The 21,629-nt window shown below is 46.6% G+C and overlaps 1 protein-coding gene across 1 annotated transcript; it reads right to left on the bottom strand.

The window, feature by feature from the left end:
- Positions 1-12: 12 nt before the first annotated feature.
- LOC148774611 (liprin-alpha-4-like) lies at positions 13-10,670 on the bottom strand. Its single transcript, XM_088828825.1, has 6 exons — positions 10,554-10,670; positions 8,623-8,787; positions 7,304-7,525; positions 5,235-5,381; positions 1,447-1,517; positions 13-211 (listed from the first exon to the last, which is right to left on the bottom strand). Exons 1-6 carry the CDS (start codon positions 10,668-10,670, stop codon positions 13-15), a joined length of 921 nt encoding a protein of 306 aa, XP_088684951.1.
- Positions 10,671-21,629: the final 10,959 nt, after the last annotated feature.

Here is a 21,629-nt window from a genome sequence, read left to right as displayed (position 1 = left end):
CCTCAGCTGTCATCACTTGTACTGGTTCACCGAGGAGGGCCGTCCTTGCAGGTTCCCAGCCCTCCGTTTTCCAGGCTGGTCTGAACACCCACAGACAGGAGAGAGCAGGGGCAGCCAGCGGACAGGAGGGCCAGCCTCGCCACAGCTCTCCTCTAGGGGCACAGGCCCTCGGCTGTTCTGGGTGGCAGCCCCTCGCACTGCAAGGGCGGCTCTGTTATCAGAGACGCACGGGAGCGTGCCTGCGGGGCCCCGTGCCGCCCTCCAGCTCTCACACCTCACACCTTTCTCTCCGCAAATGTGCCCCCTGCCCCACTGTCACCCAGGTCCTGCCTTCTTTTCCCAGACATGACCTCAAAGCAACTGAGAGGCAGCCTCGAGATGCTGGCTAGCCGGCTCCCTGTCCCCCGGGGCCAGTGCCCTCGCCCCCTGTCTTCATCACGACCCCTCCCCAGGGCAGGGCCACCCCCTTCGCTGGCTCCAGGACCACCTGCCATCATTCCTGCTCTGCTTCAGCAAACCAACTGCCTATGGGTTCACCCCCATTCACCCCCGCGCCTTCAAATCGCACAACGGGAACCAGCAGATTCCTCCTCCAAGGCTCCCTGCAGCGCCGCTGCGGGTCTCAGAAAGTTCCCTGGGAGCGGCCTCTACTGTCCCCCTCCCTGCCTGGTCTCCAGCTCTCTGCAAGCAGGCGGAGTGCCCCGCCCCGCAGGGCAGCTCCCCGGAGGCTCTCAACCCCTGGACTGCCAGCAAAGCCCCAGAAATAAACTTCTAAGAAAGAAACGAAGGGGTGAGTGTGGACCAAGAACAAAGTTCGAGCACGGCGGTTGCTAACACTGGGGCCATCGGGGGATCCGGCTCACTGATGCTTTCTGTAAGGGTTGTGGGCACACATCTACGTCTGTTCCTTTACACACTGCCTGTGGATGCTGTCACGCTTATTGACTAGCATGAAATGCTGCTACTCAATTATTCGTAACCAGTAAAGACATTCACTCTGACGGCCTCTTGGGAACAGTTTTCCAACTCCTGTCCTGGAGTCTTTCCCCACACACAGACCAGGCCGGGATAGGCCCTGCCAGATGTGCCTCTTTGTAAAGGGGCCCTGGGGCTGGCTCACCTTATCCTCCAGAGCAGCCATTCTCTCCTTCAGATGAAGCTGAAGCCTCTCATCTGATTCAGACACAGGCTTATCCACGGTATCTGATAAGGGTTTATTGTGTTCTTCCTTCACGTCTTCTCCCTGCCTTGCCTAAAACAGGAAAAACAAAAACTCATAAACTTCAAGAGCAAAGTACGGTCCTTCTTTTAAAAGCACCGGGGAGCCGTGACGTGAGCAGCCTGTGCCCTGGTTCTCGAGGCGGTCCCCTCCCACGGCCACCTCTGGTGGGCTCTTGAGCATCACCAGAGCAGACGGACAGGTGCAGAGGGAGGCAGAGACTTCACCTTTCAAAAGTCACTCCCAACGTTTCTCTTTGGCTGAGCACCTGGGGGACCTTAATGTCACCAGCCATTACCTGTCAGAGGAGCTCGGAGAGCAAGCAGATTTACACTCAGAAACAAGCAGACTTTAAAGGGGATCGGCTTACACACACGTTGGTAGAGGAAATTCCCAGTATATAAACAGAAGCTTGAGTCTGCTTTAGGGGGTAAAATGATTTCAATTTATAAAGTAAAAGGTGAGAAAATTCATTTTGGGAAAAAAGCCAGTGGAGATAGACGTTCACATATTTTTCTTGACATGCAACATCACTTAAATTCTTTGTAATGATTGCTGTTGTTCAGTCGTGTCTGACTCTTTGTGACACTATGGACTGCAGCATGCCAGGCTTCCCTGTCCTTCACTATCTCCCAGAAGTTGCTCAAACTCACGTCCATCGGGTCAGTGATGCCATCCAACCGTCTCGTCCTCTGTCGCACCTTCTCTTCCTGCCTTCGATCTTTCCTAGCATCAGGGTCTTTTCCAATCTGTCAGTTCTTCGCATCAGGTGGCCAAAGTATTGAAACTTCAGCCTCAGCATCAGTCCTTCCAATGCATATTCAGGACTGATTTCCTTTAGGATTGATCGGTTTGATCTCCATGCAGTCCAGGGGACTCTCAAGAGTCTTCTCCAACACCTCATTTCAAAAGCATTGATTCTTTGGTGCTCAGCCTTCTTTACGGTCCAACTCTCACATCCATACATGACTACTGGAAAAACCATAGCTGCAAAGTAATGTCTCTGCTTTTTAATATGCTGTCTAGGTTGGTCATAGCTTTTCTCCCAATGATAATTCACATTCAGTTCAGTTCACTTGCTCAGTCGTGTCTGACTGTGCAACCCCATGGACTGGAGCATGCCAGGTTTCCTTGTCCATCACCAACTCCCAGAACTTGCTCAAACTCATGTCCATTGAGTTGGTGATGCCGTCCAATCATCTCATCCTCTGTCACCCACTCTCTTCCTGCCTTCAATCTTTCCCGGCATCAGGGTCTTTTCCAATATGAAAATTCATATTAAAAAACTGGAAATAATTTTCTCAAGCAATTTTTAAATGTAATAACAAAGTTGGCAAGTCTGTGTTTTATAAAATGAGCATCAACCTCATGGTTTAAAAAGCTATTTTAGGACCTACTGTATAAAAAAAAAAGTGGAGAGAAGATAAAAGAATGATTTATTTGAGACTGGCCCTGTGTTAGAAATTGCTGAGGCTAATTGCTGGGTCATGGGTATTTTCATACTATATTATAGAAGTGGTATACGATTATACCACTTTTGTGCATGTTTGAAATTTTCCACCTTAAAAAATTAAAAAAACAGGTTATTTTCTGTTAAAACACAGTCGTCTCCAGCAACACAGTTCGAAAGCATCAATTCTTCAGTGCTCAGCCTTCTTTATGGTCCAATTCTCACACCCATACGTAACTACTGGAAAAACGACAGCTTTGACTATATGGACCTTTGTCGCAAAGTGATATCTCTACTTCTCAATATGCTGTCTAGGTTTGTCATAGCTTTCCAAAGAGCAAGCATTTTTAAATCTCATGGCTGTAGTCACCGTCTTCAGTGATTTTTGAGCCCAAGGAAACAAAACCTCTCACAGCTTTCACAGTAAGGCATCGGCATTCAAATATTTTTAAAGCAAAACAAAAGTTTACTTTGAACTGGCTTAGTCATAAACAGCATCCCGAGCTCAACAGCCTCTGAGCAGCTGTTCTGCAAGTAAGGAAGTGCACCCCTGAACGGGAGACATTGAACTCTCTGCCTAAGAGGGGAGGGGGCCTCACCGTGGGTCTCACCATGGGAGACAGAACCAATGCCCCCTGGGAGCCCACATCTGAGGCTCTGCAGTTCAGGCCCAAGAACACAGGCATGCTGGGGACAGTACTGACACGTGAGGCTTTAAAACCCTCAGAAAACAATAACATATGGTACGTAGTATTTTCTGATCTGCCTTTGGCAGCCACTATTTTGTATATCGTAATGCGTTCCACCTCATGCATTTCAATGACTTTCTACTGCTTTATTTTTGTGGTGGGGCCAATGCCAAAGCCTTTGACTGTGTGGATCACAATAAACTGTGGAAAATTCTGAAAGAGATGGGAATACCAGACCACCTGACCTGCCTCTTGAGAAACCTGTATGCAGATCAGGAAGCAACAGTTAGAACTGGACATGGAACAACAGACTGGTTCCAAGTAGGAAAAGGAGTACGTCAAGGTTGTATATTGTCACCCTGCTTATTTAACTTATATGCAGAGTACATCATGAGGAACGCTGGGCTGGGAGAAGCACAAGCTGGAATCAAGATTGCCAGGAGAAATATCAATAACCTCAGATATGCAGATGACACCACCATTATGGCAGAAAGTGAAGAGGAACTAAAAGGCCTCTTGATGAAAGTGAAAGAGGAGAGTAAAAAGGTTGGCTTGAAACTCAACATTCAGAAAACAACGATTGTGGCATCTGGTCCCATCACTTCATGGGAAATAGATGGGGAAACAGTGGAAACAGTGTCAGACTATATTTTTTTGGGCTCCAAAATCACTGCAGATGCTGATTGCAGCCAGGAAATTAAAAGACGCTTACTCCTTGGAAGGAGAGTTATGACCAACCTAGATAGCACATTAAAAAGCGGAGACATTACTTTGCCAACCAAGGTCCGTCTAGTCAAGGCTATGGTTTTTCCCGTGGTCATGTATGGATGTGAGAGTTGGACTGTGAAGAAAGCTGATCGCCGAAGATTTGATGCTTTTGAACTGTGGTGCTGGAGAAAACTCTTGAGAGTCCCTTGGACTGCAAGAAGATCCAACCAGTCCATTCTAAAGGAGATCAGTCCTGGTGTTCATTGGAAGGACTGATGCTAAAGCTGAAATTCCAATACTTTGGCCACCTCATGCAACAAACTGACTCACTGGAAAAGAGTCTGATGCTGGGAGCTATTGGGGGTGGGAGGAGACGGGGACGACAGAGAATGAGATGGCTGGATGGCATCACCGACTCGATGGACATGAGTTTGAGTGAACTCCGGGAGTTGGTGATGGACAGGGAGGCCTGGCGTGCTGTGATTCATGGGGTCGCAAAGAGTCGGACACGACTGAGCAACTGAACTGAACTGAATGCGTTCCACCTCATACATTTCAATGACTTTCTAGTGCTTTATTTTTGTGGTGGGGCCAATGTTACACTTTGGCACACACCGGCCCAACTCACTTTTTTTGAGAGAAGCCAGATTTGGTTTTCCTGGTTAAGTCCTGATTATCTGAGACCACACGGGAACAGGAGAGAGTAAGGTTCACCAAACCATAGGAAGGACAATCCCTAACCAGACCGGAGCTCTAACCCTGCCTCTTATCACAGTGACCCAGTTCTCAACAGGCAGCCCGCTGCCCTGAATTTCCCTGCTGCTCTCTGCTCTTTCAGTAAAAACGCTAACAAGCCAACAGGGTCACGCTCAAGTAAAACAAGGGAGTCAAGAGAGGAATTCCACAAAATGGTTAAACCAAGTCCCAAATAATTCAAACATGGAAGTTGCAGTCACCCCCAAATTTTAAAAAATGTATTTCCTTCCAGTACAGCTGATTTACCATGATGTACATCCACACTTTTGAACGCAATGTTTTAGGGTCATAAGAACTTTACGTGGGGACTTGATTTTCAACATGGGAGTCACATGAAAAGGTCTTTCTTTACCTTCCCTCCTCAGTAATGCAATACTATAAAAGTCAGACACAGTTCAATAAAGGCCATTACCTGTCGATGCATAGAATCCTCATTTGCGATTTCATTTTCAAGTTTATCATTGAAGTCATGCACATAGGCAGCTTCACGCTGTGTGGCGAGGGAGCGTTTCCCTAGGGTAGTGATTCTCTTTTCCATGTCCTCCGTCTGGGCCATGGCCTACACCGGGCATTGCAGAGGAGAAAAGGTAAGCCGTTATCATGGAACACTCTGATACGCTTAAGAGTAACAAAACTGGACTAAATCCTAAGTTTCAAATCAAACATAAAGTTAGCGTCCTCAAAATTAAACTAGATGTGGCAGTTTTCTCGGACGTGAGCAAAAACGCACCTACCTCAAAGGTCACATTTGCCACGATGGGCAGCCATCTGTCTGAATGTTCTGTCTGGCCACTAGTTTTACCAAGCTTCTTTGCTATATAATAAATCCAAACAGCAAACAAAAAGTATACTAAACTACCCTGTTATTGCAAGAATTCCAGGAGGGAAGGTATCTGGCATGAAGTCAGGACCTCTGTCTGCTATTCCATACAGGCGGACTTGACCCAGAACAGGGAGGGACCTACAACAGACCCAAAAGGGAGCTCTGAGGCTCGTTTCCTCGGGTAAAAGTTGGAAAAATCTCATGCAATTTCCTCAAAATTAAAGTAAGACTATTAACGAGTGGAAACAGAAGTCAAAGTGTAACACAACTGGAAGCAGCCTTCTCAAGCAGAGTTCAACCACATGTATGAAATGCTCAAACCAGGACCAGAACTTGCTGCTGGTGCGACTCCTGTCTGCCAGCTCAAAATCCGTTTCGGGTCCCTCCGCGGTCACTAAGTAACCAATGTGGGCCAAGTCCTAATATTAAAAGTGAAAGGTCTTAAAAATGCTTTTTCCAGAATTCTCAGCGTATTAAACTCTGCCACCTAATCTCCTCCTGTTGCCAAAGAATAGTGTGAAAAGGTTGTACAAACATTTGCAAATATTTCTGTTTTGAGTTCTCACACAGAATTCCTCACACCAAGCTACTAAACAAGTACACCTTCTGGAACACATGCTGGAGGGGCTCTGTCTGAGACGGTGTCACGGGGGTGGGGTGGGGCAGGGTGGGCGCTGTCTGTCTGCGTACAGAGGAGAGGTGAGGCTCACAGGAGGAGGCCTGAACCCCCAGCACTCTTCTGTTTTCACAGTGACCGTTAGGTAGTTTCTCATAAATCATGACACCCGCAGACACGACCGCCAGAAACTTCAGGATTCTACACGGTTACACAGCTTGGGCATGAGGACCTGAGGGTGAGCAAACGCCACTCGACTGGTCTGACCGCCGGGATCACCGTCACACATCCCTGTCAAGGAGTGGAACCTCAGCAAACCAGAGAAGACGGCCAGGCAAGCTGCCTCAGCAGAGCCCAAACAGCATGCTCCCATCTCTCCGAGAGAACGGCCTCCAAAGACGTCACCAGACTCGCCTGAGCGAATCAGAAGGAAACCTCAGCATCGTCAGGAATACATTCGACAGGCAGGTGTGGGGGATGAACTGGGAGACTGGGACTGGCATATATACCCTGCTGATACTACGCATCAAGTCAACAGCGAGTAAGGACCTAGTGTACAGCACAGGGAAGGCTCCTCAGTGCTCTGTGGTAAAGGAAATGGGTAGGAAATCTAAACAACAGGGATATATGTAGAGATACATATATATACAATATATACACATATACATGACTGATTCAGTTTGCTGCACAGCAGAAATTGACCCAGCAGTGTAAAGCAACTACATGCTACGAAATGAATGAACGGATAAATGAATGTTTTAAAAGGAACACACTGGGCCCCCTAGAACTTGTAGAAATGAGGAGTCCACACCCAGGGTGCAGCACAGCACAAAGGCTACCCTCATGTTGGTCCACTGCCAACGGACCGCCTGGATCAGGCCTCTTCTACCCCAGAGACCTCGATACAGAGGCAGGGAGACAGCCTGTCGTGTCTCGCCAGAGCTCTGCTCTTACTCGCGCAGCCATCCCGAGGCTGAGATCACCGGGAGAACAAGGGACCCACAACCACCTCAGGGCCACAGACACGGCCGCCGTCACTCACTTCGCGGACATCCCGCTCCAGTTTCTTGTTCACTTCCTTGGACTTGAGGAGTTTCTTCCTGGCCGTGTCCAGGTCCTCCTCCAGCTCTCTCATGTGGGCAGAGAGGGCTGCCAGGTGCTCTTCCATCTGGCTCTGCTCCCGCAACTGCTTGTCTATGACTTCCTGGAGCTCGCTCATCTTAGCCAGGTTTTGCTCGTGGCTTAGAGAGCCGTCGGACGATCTCTAAGGGGGAAAGGAAGTCTTAGACAGCCTTGTTTTGGGAGGGAGGTAACACAGCACTTCCGGGAAATTGGTGAGGTCAAAACTGCCTTCTGCACTCTGGGAGTTCACAGGACCCTCACGGCTGCTCAGACCTACATGGTGCATTGGTGATGCTGTCCATCCCGATTAGAACCGGGTGATTAGAGTCAGACTTTGTCTTCTCCTGGACAAAGGGGTGCTTAAGAGATCCTGCAGCTCTGAGCCACAAGTCTAGTTTGCTAGTCATTAAAATACCCCAGGTGGGCGGGTCCTCAATCAGAAAGATAAATAGCATGTGATGCCCACCACTACAGCCTTCATACTTTTTTTAAAATGAAAGGGTACAAATGACAAACACTTAACTGAAATTACACGATGACTGATCAAACTTACCTCTTTATGTGTAGCACCTAATTCTTCTTCTAACAAACGACACCTTTCGTGTGGTAGACGTAATCGCTCTCTCAACTCAAATAAAAGGGGTCGAGTCACTGTGTGTTGATGTGTGTATACACGTTAGTGCACTCCTCATTCTATGCTCACCCTAATACATGGCTACTGTAACAGAGTATCTTTAATGGCTCTTATTGATCTTAACATCAAGAAAATCGGCTTGTTAACAGCTTTCAATTCTAAGTTTGAGAGAACAAAATGTTATCCTAAATTAATTCTAGTACCCAGTTTTTAACTGCAAATTGATACACAGAATGTAATAAATCTTGAGACATTTATGCCAACTAATACTTTTTAACTGGGGGCTTCCCAGGTGGCTCAGTGGTAAAAAATCTGCCTGCCAATGCAAGAGGGAAGGTTCAATCCCTGGGTCACGAAGATCCCCTAGAGGAGAAGATGGCCACCCACTCCAGTATTCTTGCCTGGGAAGCCCCATGAAGAGAGGAGCGTGGTGGGCTACAGTCCACAGGGTCGCAAAGATACGTATAAAACTCTGACTTCTTACAGAAAAAATGTATTTACAAGAATTCAAGAAGCTCAAAAGTCAACTAGTTACATAAATACATGCATCATCCACCTAACAAGGCAGCAAGTGTACAAATCCAGGAGGTTTGGGTGGCTGGTACCTTCTCATCCAGGGCCTTGTGGTGGTCAAAAAGAAATTTCAGCGCCCTGAGCACCTCCACCTCGCTGGTCATGCTGGCTGGGGGCTGCTCCTGCTGCTTGCCCGCCGTCATTTGGAGGGACGGCATGTTCTGGGAAACCAGGAACTCCAGGTGCTCCAGCAGCAGCTGCAGGGCGGGGACAACGGAGCACCTTCAACCTCACACTTGCATTCAGGCTCGGTAACTCCTCTCAGCCTCACGCTAAAGCCGAAACCATGCTAAGGCATATCGGAATCCTGCCAGTTCTGTCTAAAGTTAGAGTGGACTTCCCAGGTGGCCCAGTAGTTAAGACTCCACACTTCTGCAGGGTCATGGGTTTTAATCCCTGGTCGGGGAACTAAGATCCCACAAAAAGTGTAGCGTAGACAAAAATGTAAGTGAAGAGAACTCCCCCTCGAATGTACGAAAATTACATTAGCTCTCATCATAAATTTGAAGCAAGGTATGAGAACCCCGAACTGATCCACCCCAGTCTGCTCAGTGGGAAGATGTGAAAAATGACTTTAAAATCAGACTGAGTTTAAAGTCACTAACACGGAGCCCAGTGGTGACCCCCATGGGGCAAATCTCAACACGTGAGAATCCCCCTACTGACCCTGGTGTTGTTTCTTTCGGCTCTGAGCTCGGCGAGTTCTTCTTCCCTTTCGAGGAGCTGCTTCTTGTATACATTTACCTCCTCGTTAGAAGCTGGAGACTTCTAGAAAGCAATTAAATGAGTCACTAAATGCAAACACAAGTTAAAAAGAGAGCGAGACAATGAAGACTGACCCTGTCAAGTCTCTCCATGCTCCACACAAAGGATCTCCCTGGCCCCCAAAGAAGAGGGGGTCTGCCGACCCCAAGACCACACACACCACCACAACTCAGACCGGCCATCAGCCTCCACCACGACCTGGCCGGCATGCAGCAAGGGAGAACCCAGAATCCAAGCCTGCCTTCTCAACACCCAGGGACGTCTGAGAAACGTTCCTAAACTTAAACCTAACAACAAAGTGGATGAAGAGATTCTTAAACGACACACAGACAAGTGACCTAGAACCACTGGGGAGAGTGAAGAAGAAAGGTAAGGTCTACAAGGCCACCAGGCTTTGGAGTGTTCCTCTGGGAAAAAGGCTGATGGCACCCCAAGGCCATCTGTTAGCTTGACTCCACTGAAGTCACACAGTCATTCAATAAACTGGTTAAAATGTTAAACTCATGTTATATGTATTTTACCACAATTTGTGTGCACGTGGGGCCGTCCATGTGGTGAACTTGCTCAAATTGAACCACATGGCGTCATTCATTCTTCTGTTTTTTTTGGCACAGATACAAAAATCCTGGGCTACGTATCCCCTATTCCATACTGAGTATGCAGCACCCAGAATAGTGCCCTACACTTGTAAGAGGCATGTAGTAGACATGTGAAGCCATGAGGGTGTATGTTATACATGTAAGCAGTAGGTACCCGTCATTAAAATCCTGGAAACACTGCTCTGTGCTTTGTAAGACAGGGGATGTTAAGGGGCTTAGCCTTTCTGCTTCAAGGACTGACTCTCTAGCTCGATCCACACACTCCAGAGACTCCTCCACCCAGTGTTTCCCTTCTTTGTAAGAAGGGAGACGTTAAGGGGCTTAGCCTTTTTGCTTCAAGGACTGGCTCTCTAGCTCAGTCCACGTGCCCCAGAGACTCCCCCAGCAAGTATTTCCCTTCTTGTGGGGCCCCCGCCCATCCTCCGCGCAGCACCTGCACAACCTCTTACAAGGTCAACCTGCTGGGGTCGATCCTGCCCACTAAGGTCAAAACGCGCTGCCCGGCAGGGCCCACAACCAAGCTAACAAAAGGAAACACAGCCCCAACGCTTTGCCGGGTGAGGGCCAATCTGACGGCCCCAGCCCCCGGCTGCTCTCACCTCAGGGCACTCTGCTTCCAGGACTCGGTCCGAGGCCAAGCTCCTCCTTGTCTTGGCCTTTGCTTTGGGGTTGCAGCACTGGAATAATACCCACAGGCGGGCCCTTCTGCGACCCATCCTCGTGGATGGGGGCAGCCCCCCCCTCGGGGCAACTGCTGTTTCATGGTAGGATACCTCAGCTTCTGAGCTATCACCACCGATCTCACACTGCGACCACCGCTCTCACACACACACCGCTCTCACACACACCACTCTCACACACACCGCTCTCACACACACCGCTCTCACACTATGACCACCAGCGCCACTGTCTCAAGGAGAAATTGCATGAAGGCACTGCCCCCAGCACGTCTCCCAGGAGCCGGGAACCAGAACCCACTCAGTCACAAGGGGCTCCACGGTAACAGGGGCTCTGGGCTCAGGCCCACCATCAAGGGTGCAGGGCGGGGGGAGGGGCTGCCAAAAAGAAGGCAGGCGAGTGTGGGGTGCGGGTGAAGGAAGGCCGTGCCCACAGCTCAGGCCCACCACCAAACATGACCTTGCAAGGTACTGGTCACAGTCGGACCGAACAGTTTAAACTGCTTCAGAAACCACCACTGCTAGGAATGAGCATGTCTTCTAAGTGGGCTTCTGCCCTCTCTACCCCGCAAACAAGCCTTCAGTGAGGCTACTGAAAGGGTACCCCTGAACTCAAGGGCATCCCCAGAACCCACCCAGCTGAGGAGGACTCACCGCGCCAGCCGCCCCTCACTCTCACCCTGAGCTCAGTCCTCCCTGACTGACTCCCTCACTCGAGCTCAGCAAGGGCTTGACCAACCTCGCTCCAGGCACTTAAAATGAACCCACAGTGGGTACAGGGGTGCATTCAACCTGCTGCGAACTCGCCCTCTTAACTTCGACCCTGGGCTACCAGATGACTCTGCCCCGTGGGGGCTGCACGGTGGAGGTCCGGGGTGTCCCTGACTCGAGCCGCGGCAGCCAGCGCCTCCCAGACCCTGCCAGGTGCTGCCTCTCCCTCCGCCCCCAAGTCTCCCACCCCCTCTCCTGGCCCCAGTCCCACCCAGAGTGGCGGCTCTCCACTCGCCAGGGCACAGGCCACACTGCTCCTGGCTCAGCCCGGACCTCTGCTGTCACTTGAGGACCTCAGGCCCTGGGGTGCTTGGGGTCCTATATCCACCCATCACAGCAATTACAGACTCTGGGAGAGACAGAGGACAGTTTGGGGTCCCGCCCGCAGTTCACCCTGAACACGTTCTCTTTTTTTGGCTTTATCTACTGGAGTTCTCTGAGATGTCTTTTTGATACCTCAACTACTGCTTTCAAAAAGACTGTAAAATCACTGTACTCAACTTTAAGAATAAAATCTTCATTTTCAACATTAAAGTGAAACTGGAGGCAAGACTAAACGCAGTCAATTTTTCAAACTGAAAAAGAAAACCCACATGTGACCATGTCACAGAATACAGGTCATGTAACCCCTCCCTCAGCCTTCTCCACCCCCAGCAGCCCGTCATCACAAGGCCCGCCCTGGGCGGTCAGGGACAGGGGAAGTGACCTGGCCGGCTCCTCTGTCCCCAGGCCGCATGGGCCGCTTGTTCCACCTTCTTCACAAGGTCACGTGGCACTGAAACAACCCAGGCAAGCTGGGGATTCTGATCAGAAACACAACCGTGGGTACTAGGCAAGGACCCCTGATTCTTGTTTACCCCGGTAGCAAATAGAGATGATCAATACAATTACTGTGACTGTTACATGTGGCTTCAGATAAGAGAAGACACCCAGGGCGTCCCCACTTCCAGTTGCAGACACAAGCAGCTTGTAGGGCAGCCCACCGAAAGCTAGAAAAGCTAAATACAGTTTAAAGGAGGTCCTTGAAAGTGAGCGTGAAATCGCTCTGTCGTGTCCGACTCTTTGCGACCCTTTAGACTGTAGCCTACCAGGCTCCTCTGTCCATGGGATTTTCCAGGCAACAGTACTGGAATGGATTGCATTTCCTTCTCAAGGGGATCTTCCCAACCCAGGGCTCAAACCCGGGTGTCCCGCATTGCAGACAGATGCTTTACAGTATGAGCCAGAGGTCCTTAGGCAGCCACAATCCAAGATTTCGAACAGAAAGGAAGCCCAGTGAGGGAGCTGGAGAATGAGAGGGCTGCTCCTTTCCTTGGGGCATCTGAACAAAGCTGACTCTGTGAAGAAAAGGCAGGGAAAAAGTCAAGCAGAGGGGACTGGCTAACACAGCTCTGGACAGTTCCTTGGGCTGGTCAGACAAAAATTTGAGTGGAGGCCTCACAAGTCAGGCCGGATGACAGAGACCAAGCTCCCCAAGAAAAGGGAGGCACAGAAAATGCACACAACACTCAGCCCAAACCTGCTGAGTGCTGATTATCAGTCGCCTCGTAGTGCTCAGCAGACAGAAGGTGGGCTTCAGGACCTGCCAAGAAGGGGAGGCCCTGGGAGGCACCCCTGGCTTCCAGATGGAGACGCTGGAGGGCTCCTCCCTGGGGTCGGGGGAACGGTGGGGGAAGGCTGCTGAGACTGAGCTTACAAGGACCCCCCAGCCTCAAGTCACTCAAACCCTGAGTGAACAGAGAGCTCTGTGTCCACTAGAGGTATGTGTCAGAGGAAACTCTGGAGAAGAGCGCATCACCAGAACCTCCAGGGTTTTCCGTACAGAATGTCCAACATGCAACCAAAAAAGCAAAAAAGGGTGTAACAACAAATACGAGCAAGGGAAAAAGAACCGAAACAGATCCAGAGGTATCAGTGTATGTCAGCATATCAGAGGTGTGCTAGCGGGATCAGATGCAAACGTCACCAGTTCAAAAATACACTTGAAAAAGAACAACTTCTGAGAATCAAAAGCGATTCTAGAGCTTTAAAATAACAGTGAACTGAATTTAAGAACTCAGTCTCTGGGCTTAACATCACATTAGATGTAGTTGAAGAGAGGATCAGTGAACTGAAGGATGGATCAGTTAAAAAACATATATATGTGGGGAAAAAAGTATAGCATATATCTAAGGAGCCCGTTGTTAAACTACATTGTTAAAAACTATAAATGGAGACTCTCATGGTGGAGAAAAGACAGAAAGGGGAATAAGAAATGCCTACAGGGGTTGAAACATAAGAGTCTCTTAATGAAAGTGAAAGAGGAGAGTGAAAAAGCTGGCATAAAACTCAACATTCAAAAAATGAAGATCATGGCATACGGCCCCGTCACTTCATGGCAAATAAATGGGGAAACAATGGAAACAGTGACAGACTTTATTTTCTTGGGCTCCAAAATTACTGCAGATGGTGAAATTAAAAGATGCTTGCTCCTTGGAAGGAAAGCTATGACAAACCTACACAGCATATTAAAAAGCAGAGACATTACTTTGCTGAGAAAGGTTCATTTAGCCAAAGCTATGTAGGAGTTCATTTAGTACTAGTTCATTTGGTCAAAGCCAGCAGTCATGTATGGATGTGAGAGTTGACCCATGAAGAAGGCTGAATGCCAAAGAACCAATGCTTCTGAACTATGGTGTTGGAGAAGACTGTTGAGAGCCCCGTGGACTGCAAGGAGATCCAACCTGTCAATCCTAAAGCAAATCAGTCCTGAATATTCATTGGAAAGACTGGTGCTGAAGCTCCAATACTTTGGCCTCCTGATGCGAAGAACTGACTCATTGGAAAAGAACCTGATGCTGGGGAAGACTGAAGTCAGGAGAAGGGGATGACAGAGGATGAGATGGTTGGATGGTATCACCGACTCAATGGACATGAGGTTGAGCAGGCTCCGGGAGTCGGTGATGGACAAAGAAGCCTGGCATGCTGCAGTCCATGGTGTCTCCACATGTCAGACACTGAGCGACTGAACTGAATGACAGGGACAGTGGCAAGACTTGGTTCAAGAATCAGACCACTGACTCAGAAATGAAAACCACACATTTGTTTTGGCAGCTCCGCGGGTGCCTAAGGCAAGAAGAAAATGTTCAAGTGCTCAGAGGGAAAAAGGTGTTGCTTTGAATGGCACAGCAACACTGAGAGCTGACTTTTCAAGAACAAGGAAGTCAGAAGATAATGGACTGGCATCTGTAAAATGCTGAGAAACAACCACCCACCTACCTGGAATTCTATACCCCACAGAAACACTCTTCCGAAGTGAAAGCAAAATAAAACTTTTAGGGCAAATGGAAATGAGACAACTCATAACCCACAGACATGAACTAAAAAAATATTAAGGCAGTGCTTTGGGAAAAAGAAAAGAGGTCTCTGACAGAAATATAAAAAACAAGTAAAGACCAACAATGAGGTAACTGTGAGGGTAAATATTAAATCTACAAAACAATGATGTTAACGCCAAAAATATATCTAACAATTTAAAGTATAACAGCGACAAGGAGGAAACAGTCGTGTCAGGGAGGCAGTAAAAGTACTAAGTTAGACATGAATGTAAAACACACGCTCTATCTGTGAATGGACACCCAACAATCTGACAGAGGAGTAGAGAACTAGAAAAAGACTTCACACTTCTACAAGAAGCAAGAGAAAAGAACGCAGAATAGGTGAGACAGACAGAAAACAAACAGTAACACGGTATCTACGCACTGAAATATCAATATTATAAATAGAGCAAATACTCTCATTAAAAGATAAAAAGTGTTGAACTGATGACAATGAAAACTATACACTAGTCACAGAGGTTCCTGTTAAGATGGAAGATCTTTTAGACAGGTGAAGGTAAAAGATACCCAGGCAAACAAGGACAGAAAACTGATGTGGCAATATCACTGTCAAAAAGTGTCTAAAGTAGGAAGCATCACTAGCCTTAAAAAGGAGCTTCTCATACTGATACAAGTTCAGTCTAGCAAGAACATGAGGATTCCACATTTGAATGTACCGAATAACATAACCTCAAAATATCAATACATAAAACTGACAGAAATAGAAAAGGAGTTCATAATCACAGTGGGAGACGTTAAAGACACATCTCTCAGGGAACTGGGCTCCCTGGTACGTAGTCACCTGCAGCCATGAAGTACCTGAATTGTGACTGGCTCTACGATGAGATGTGCTGCAAGCATGAAACACACACTGGATTTTAAAGACTTAGCGTGAACAAAAGAACGTGAAATATTTCATTAGGTTGTATCATGCTGATTACACACTGAAATGATAATATTTTGGGTGTGTTAAAATAAAATATATTGCAAGTAATTTCACCTACTTCTGCTTTACAAAACGTGGCTACCGGAATCTGAATTACATGATTCACAAACCTGATCTAACTGATACACACGGAATATTGCTTTCTCACTGATACATATAATTTTCAAGGGCCCAAGGAACATATAACAAAATGAATATATAGGGCCATTAGGAAAGCTCAAACAATTTCAAAGGACTGAAATAATGTGGGGTACCCTTAGGGACTGCAATGGGCTGACGGTCTATGTGCCTCAAACTGCACCCCGCACATGGTGATGAGCCCAGGAGGCAGGCACTCTGGGAGGGCTCAGGGCAGGAGGGAACGGGCGCCTGTGCTGCGAGGAGAGGGAGAAGCAGCAGGCAGTCTAGGAACAAGGAGACAGGCCTCACCAGACGTGGCACTCGCTGGTGATCTTGGGACTTCCCAGCCTCCAGTACTATAAGAAACAATTTTCTGTTGTTTTTCAGCTAGTCTATGGTATTTATAACAGTAACCCCAAAAGACTAAGACGGGACTCTTCATGGAACTAAGCTAGAAATCAAAAAAAGGTCACTAGGAAAACATCCCCAAACATTGTTAAATGACATACTGCTTGAAGAATTTCATGAATAATCATTTTAAAAAACACAATGAAAATTAGAAAATACTTTTCCATAAAAAAATCTGGCCTACTCAAACTGTGGGACGCAGCAAACTGTGTTTAGAGGGTAACTTAAAGCCTTATACACATATACTGGGAAAGAAGGAAGGCTAAAAATCAATTAAGCCTCTATCCGTGCTGCTGCTGCTGCTAAGTCACTTCAGTCATGTCCGACTCTGTGCGACCGCATAGACGGCAGCCCACCAGGCTCCCCCGTCCCTGGGATTCTCCAGGCAAGAATACTGGAGTGGGTTGCCATTTCCTTCTCCAATGCATGAAGTGAAAAGTCAAAAATGAAGTTGCTCAGTCATGTCCGACCCTTAGTGACACCATGGGCTGCAGAAACCAGAAAAAAAGCAAAGCAAACGAAACACAAGGCAGATGGGAAAAAAGGGAGCAAAAATAAGGAAACTGAAGGCAAATACGGAATTTTTTCTAAACAAAGCCAAAAGTGGGCTCTTTGAAAGGACTGCCAAAACTGATAAACCCCTAGAGAGACTGATTAAGAAAAACAGACAAAGCACCAATCACCAGTATCAAGGATTTTTCAAAGGAGACAACACATCTTGCAGATAAGAAAGATATGATGAACCACAGTTCACTTACTAATTGGAGAGTCTGCTGCCCTCAATAAATTTCTAGCAGAGGGGAAAGGCTTTACATAACTAGATCCAAGAAGACACACAAAATCAGGAAATTTTATTTGCATGAAAAACATTACATCTGAAATTAAAAGCCTCCCCACAATGAAACCAACTGGTTTTGCCAATCAATTCTTCCAAAAATCGAGGGAAGGAAACATTAATCTCACAGGAACTCTGGGGATAAACAAGGAACACTCTCCAACCTTGTTTTATATGACTAGCATAACCTTGATACTAAAACCAACAAGGAAGAAGTACAAGAAAGTAACACTACAGACTCTGAATATAGATGAAATAATCCTAAATAAAACACTAATAAATAAAATCCAAGAAAAGGAGAATACACCGAGATCAGGTTGGGGTTCTAGAATCAGAAAATTTTTTAAAAGTTAAATCACCACATAAAAGAAAAGTCACCTGTTTCAAAATCTACAGAAAATAAACTTAAGAAAACTTAATGTAATAATTTTAGTGCATGACTAAGAAAAAACTCTTAGTAAGCCAACAGATAAGAATTTACATATTTTGATAAAATATCTATTAGAAAACTAATATCAGTAGAGAGACAGGAAGATGGTGGAGAAACAGGACGGGGTGACCACTTTCTCCCCCACAAATTCAGCAAAAGAACATTTGACCGCTGAGTAAATCCCACAAAACAACCTCTGAATGCCGGCAGAGGACATCAGGCATCCAGAAAAGCAGCCCATTATCTTCGAAAGGAGGTAGGAAATAGTATAAAAGATAAAAAGAGAGACTAAAGAGGGAGAGACGGAGCTCTGTCCCGGGAAGGGAGGCTTGAAAAAGGAGAGAAGTTTCCAAACACCAGGAAACACTCACTGGCGAGTCTGTGGTGAGCCTTGGAACTTCAGAGGGCAACATAACCAGGAGAAAAAAAAATAAATAATTAAAACCCACAGACTAAGTGCCCAGAGGAAACTCAGCGGAGAAGCAGCACAACCGCCCGCACCCGCCACTAGCAAGCAGGGGCTGGGCAGGGAGGCGCGGGTGGCATTGCTTAGAGCAAGGACCGGGCCTGTACCCGGAGGGCAATCTGAGGGCACTAACTTAAGACAGCCAAGCAGACTGTGGGATAGCGACCCCGCGAAAAGGCGGAAAACCCCAACCTAAGACAGCACCAGACCCGCTCACAGAACAAAGGACTGAGCAGAGCTAGCTGGCTGCATTCGGACCACCCCCCATCCCCCACCGATACAGGCAGGGGAGCGCAGCCAGAGACGGAAGGGGGCAACTGCGGCCCCAGAGAGGCTTCCCCTACCAAGCTGCAGGCAGGCTTCATTGCTAACCAAGACTTCTTGGGTTCGGGCCAGTCAACATCCACCTGAGAAGGTGCGCCATTTGTACACCCAGAAAACTGAGCGGCAGGGACCAGGGAGGCGATAAGTCGCAGCAACCGCGTTGGCGAAATGCCTGGTCACCTGAGCTGCTCAGACTGGGGAAGGCACAAAATGCAGGCCCAACCAAGTCTGCGCTTTTGTGGAGTACCCGAGTACCCGAACCTGAGCTGCTCAGACCTGGGAAGTGCATGCAACCCAGCGACGGCCATGGACAGTTCCCGGCAGAGCAACCAAGAGCCTGAGCAGCATAAACAGGGAAAGCACACACGCCGTAGGCGGGGGCAATCCCAGTGTGGCCGAGACACTGTGAGCACTCCCCACAGACGCCAGTGATATTTGTTAGCAGCGTTCCTCCCTCCCAACAGCAAGACTGAACAGGTGAGCCTATAAAAGTGTCCAGAACCGCCCCATTGTGTCAGAACAGGAATTAGGCACTGAAGAAACCAGCAAACAGGAGAGCTTAAACAGAAGGAACTGCCTTGGAAGTGACAGATGGAGAAGTCTTGAGCTTACTGCAAGAATAAGACTGAAAACCAGAGGCAGAGGCTTAAGTCCAAATCCTGAAAACACCAGAGACCTCCTATTCCAGGGAACATTAATTGATAGGAGCTCATCAAATGCCTCCATACATATACTGAAACTAGGCACCACCCAAGGGTCAACAAGTTTCAGAGAAAGACATACCACGCAAATTCACCAGCAACACAGGAGAATAGCCCTGAACTTCAATATGCAGGCTGCCCAAAGCCACTCCATACCCACTGACATCTCAAAATCATTACTGGACACTTCATTTCATTCCAGAGAGAAGAAATCCAGCTCCACCCACCAGAACACCAACACAAGATTCCCTAACCAGGGAACCTTGACAAGCCGCCCATCCAAACCCACACACAGCAAAGAAACAACATAATAAAGAGAACTCCACAAACTGCCAGAAGACGGAAAGGCCACCCAAAGCACAGCAATATAAGCAAGATGAGGAGGCAGAGAAATACTCAGCAAGTAAAGGAACAGGATAAATGCCCACCAACACAAACAAAAGAGGAAGATATAAGGAATCTACCTGATAAAGAATTTCAAATTTTGATAGTGAACATGATTCAAAATCTTGAAAGCAAAATGGAGGTACAGATAAATAACCTGGAGAAAAGGATTGAGAAGATGCAAGAAAGGTTTAATAAGGATTCAGAGGAAATAAAAAAAGAGTCAATAAACAATGAATAATGCAATAGATGAGATCAGAAACACTCTGGAGGGAACAAACAGTAGAATAACGGAGGGAGAAGACAGGATAAGTGAGCTAGAAAATAGAATTGTAGAAATAAATGAAACAGAGAGGAAAAATGAATCAAAAGAAATGAGGACAATATTAGAGACCTCTGGAACAATGTTAAATGACCCCCAACATTCGAATCATAGGAGTCTCAGAAGAAGAGGACAAAAGACCATGAGAGAATACTTGAGGAGATAATAGTTGAAAACTTCCCTAAAATGGGGAAAGAAATAATCACCCAAGTCCAAGAAACCCAGAGAGTCCCTAACAGGATAAACCCAAGGCGAAATACTCCAAGAAACATATTAATCAAATTAACAAAGATCAAACACAAAGAACAAATATTAAAAGCAACAAGGGAAAAGCAACAAATAACACACACGGGGAATCCCATAAGGTTAACAGCTGATCTTTCAACAGAAACTCTTCAGGCCAGGAGGGAATGGGAAGACATACTTAAAGTGATGAAAGAAAATAACCTACAGCCCAGATTACTGTACCCGGCAAGGATCTCATTCAAATATGAAGGAGAAATCAAAAGCTTTACAGACAAGCAAAAGCTGAGAGAATTCAGCATCACCAAACCAGCTCGCCAACAAATGCCAAAGGATCTTCTCTAGACAGGAAACACAGAAAGGGTGTATAAACTCGAACCCAAAACAATAAAGAAAATGGCAATGAGGCCATACTTATCAATAATTACCTTAAACGTAAATGGGTTGAATGCCCCAACCAAAAGACACAGGCCGGCGGAATGGATACAAAAACAAGACCCCCATATATGTTGTCTACAAGAGACCCACCTCAAAACGAGGGACACATACAGACTGAAAGTGAAGGGCTGGAAAAAGATATGCCACGCAAAGAGAGACCAAAAGAAAGCAGGAGTAGCAATACTCATATCAGATAAAATAGACTTTAAAACAAAGGCTGCGAAAAGAGACAAAGAAGGAAACTACATAATGGTTAAAGGATCAGTCCAAAAAGAAGATATAAGAATTATAAGTATTTATGCACACAACATAGGAGCACCGCAATATGTAAGACAATTACTAACAAGTATGAAACGGGAAATTAACAACAATGCAATAATAGTGGGAGACTTTAATACCCCACTCACACCTATGGATAGATCAACTAAACAGAAAATTAACAAGGAAACACAAACTTTAAGTGATACAATAGACCAGTTAGACCTAATAGATCTCTATAGGACATTTCACCCCAACACAATGAACTTCACCTTTTTCTCAAGCTCACATGGAACCTTTTCCAGGATACATCACATCCTGGGCCATAAATCTAGCCTTGGTAAATTCAAAAAATTGAAGTCATTCCAAGCATCTTTTCTTACCACAATGCAGTAAGATTAGATCTCAATTACAGGAGAAAAACTATTAAAAATGCCAACATATGGAGACCGAACAACACACTGCTGAATAACGAACAATCATAGAAGAAATCAAAAGAGAAATCAAAATATGCATAGAAATGAATGAAAATGAAAACACAGCAACCCAAAACCTGTGGGACACTGTAAAAGCAGTGCTAAGGGGAAGACTCATAGCCATACAGGCAAACCTCAAGAAACAAGAAAAAAGTCAACTAAATAACCTAACTCTACACCTAAAGCAACTAGAAAAGGAAGAAATGAAGAACCCCAGGGTTAGTAGAAGGAAAGAAATCTTATAAATTAGGGCAGAAATAAATGCAAAAGTAACAAAAGAGACCATAGCAAAAATCAACAAAGCCAAAAGCTGGTTCTTTGAGAGGGTAAATAAAATTGACAAACCATGAGCCAGACTCATCAAGAAACAAAGGGAGAAGAAACAAATCAATAAAATTAGAAGTGAAAATGGAGAGATCACAACCAACAACACAGAAATACAAAGGAACATTAGAGAATACTATCAGCAATTATATGGCAATAAAATGAACAACTTGGAAGAAATGGACAAATTCTTAGA

This window comes from Moschus berezovskii, chromosome 20 (genome assembly GCF_049115385.1).
Source record: "Moschus berezovskii isolate FMDL1 chromosome 20, NW_MosBer_1.0, whole genome shotgun sequence".
Classification (NCBI taxonomy): domain Eukaryota; kingdom Metazoa; phylum Chordata; class Mammalia; order Artiodactyla; family Moschidae; genus Moschus; species Moschus berezovskii.
The sequence above is the reverse complement of the archived record's forward strand: the minus strand, read 5'-3'. Positions and strand labels throughout refer to the sequence as shown.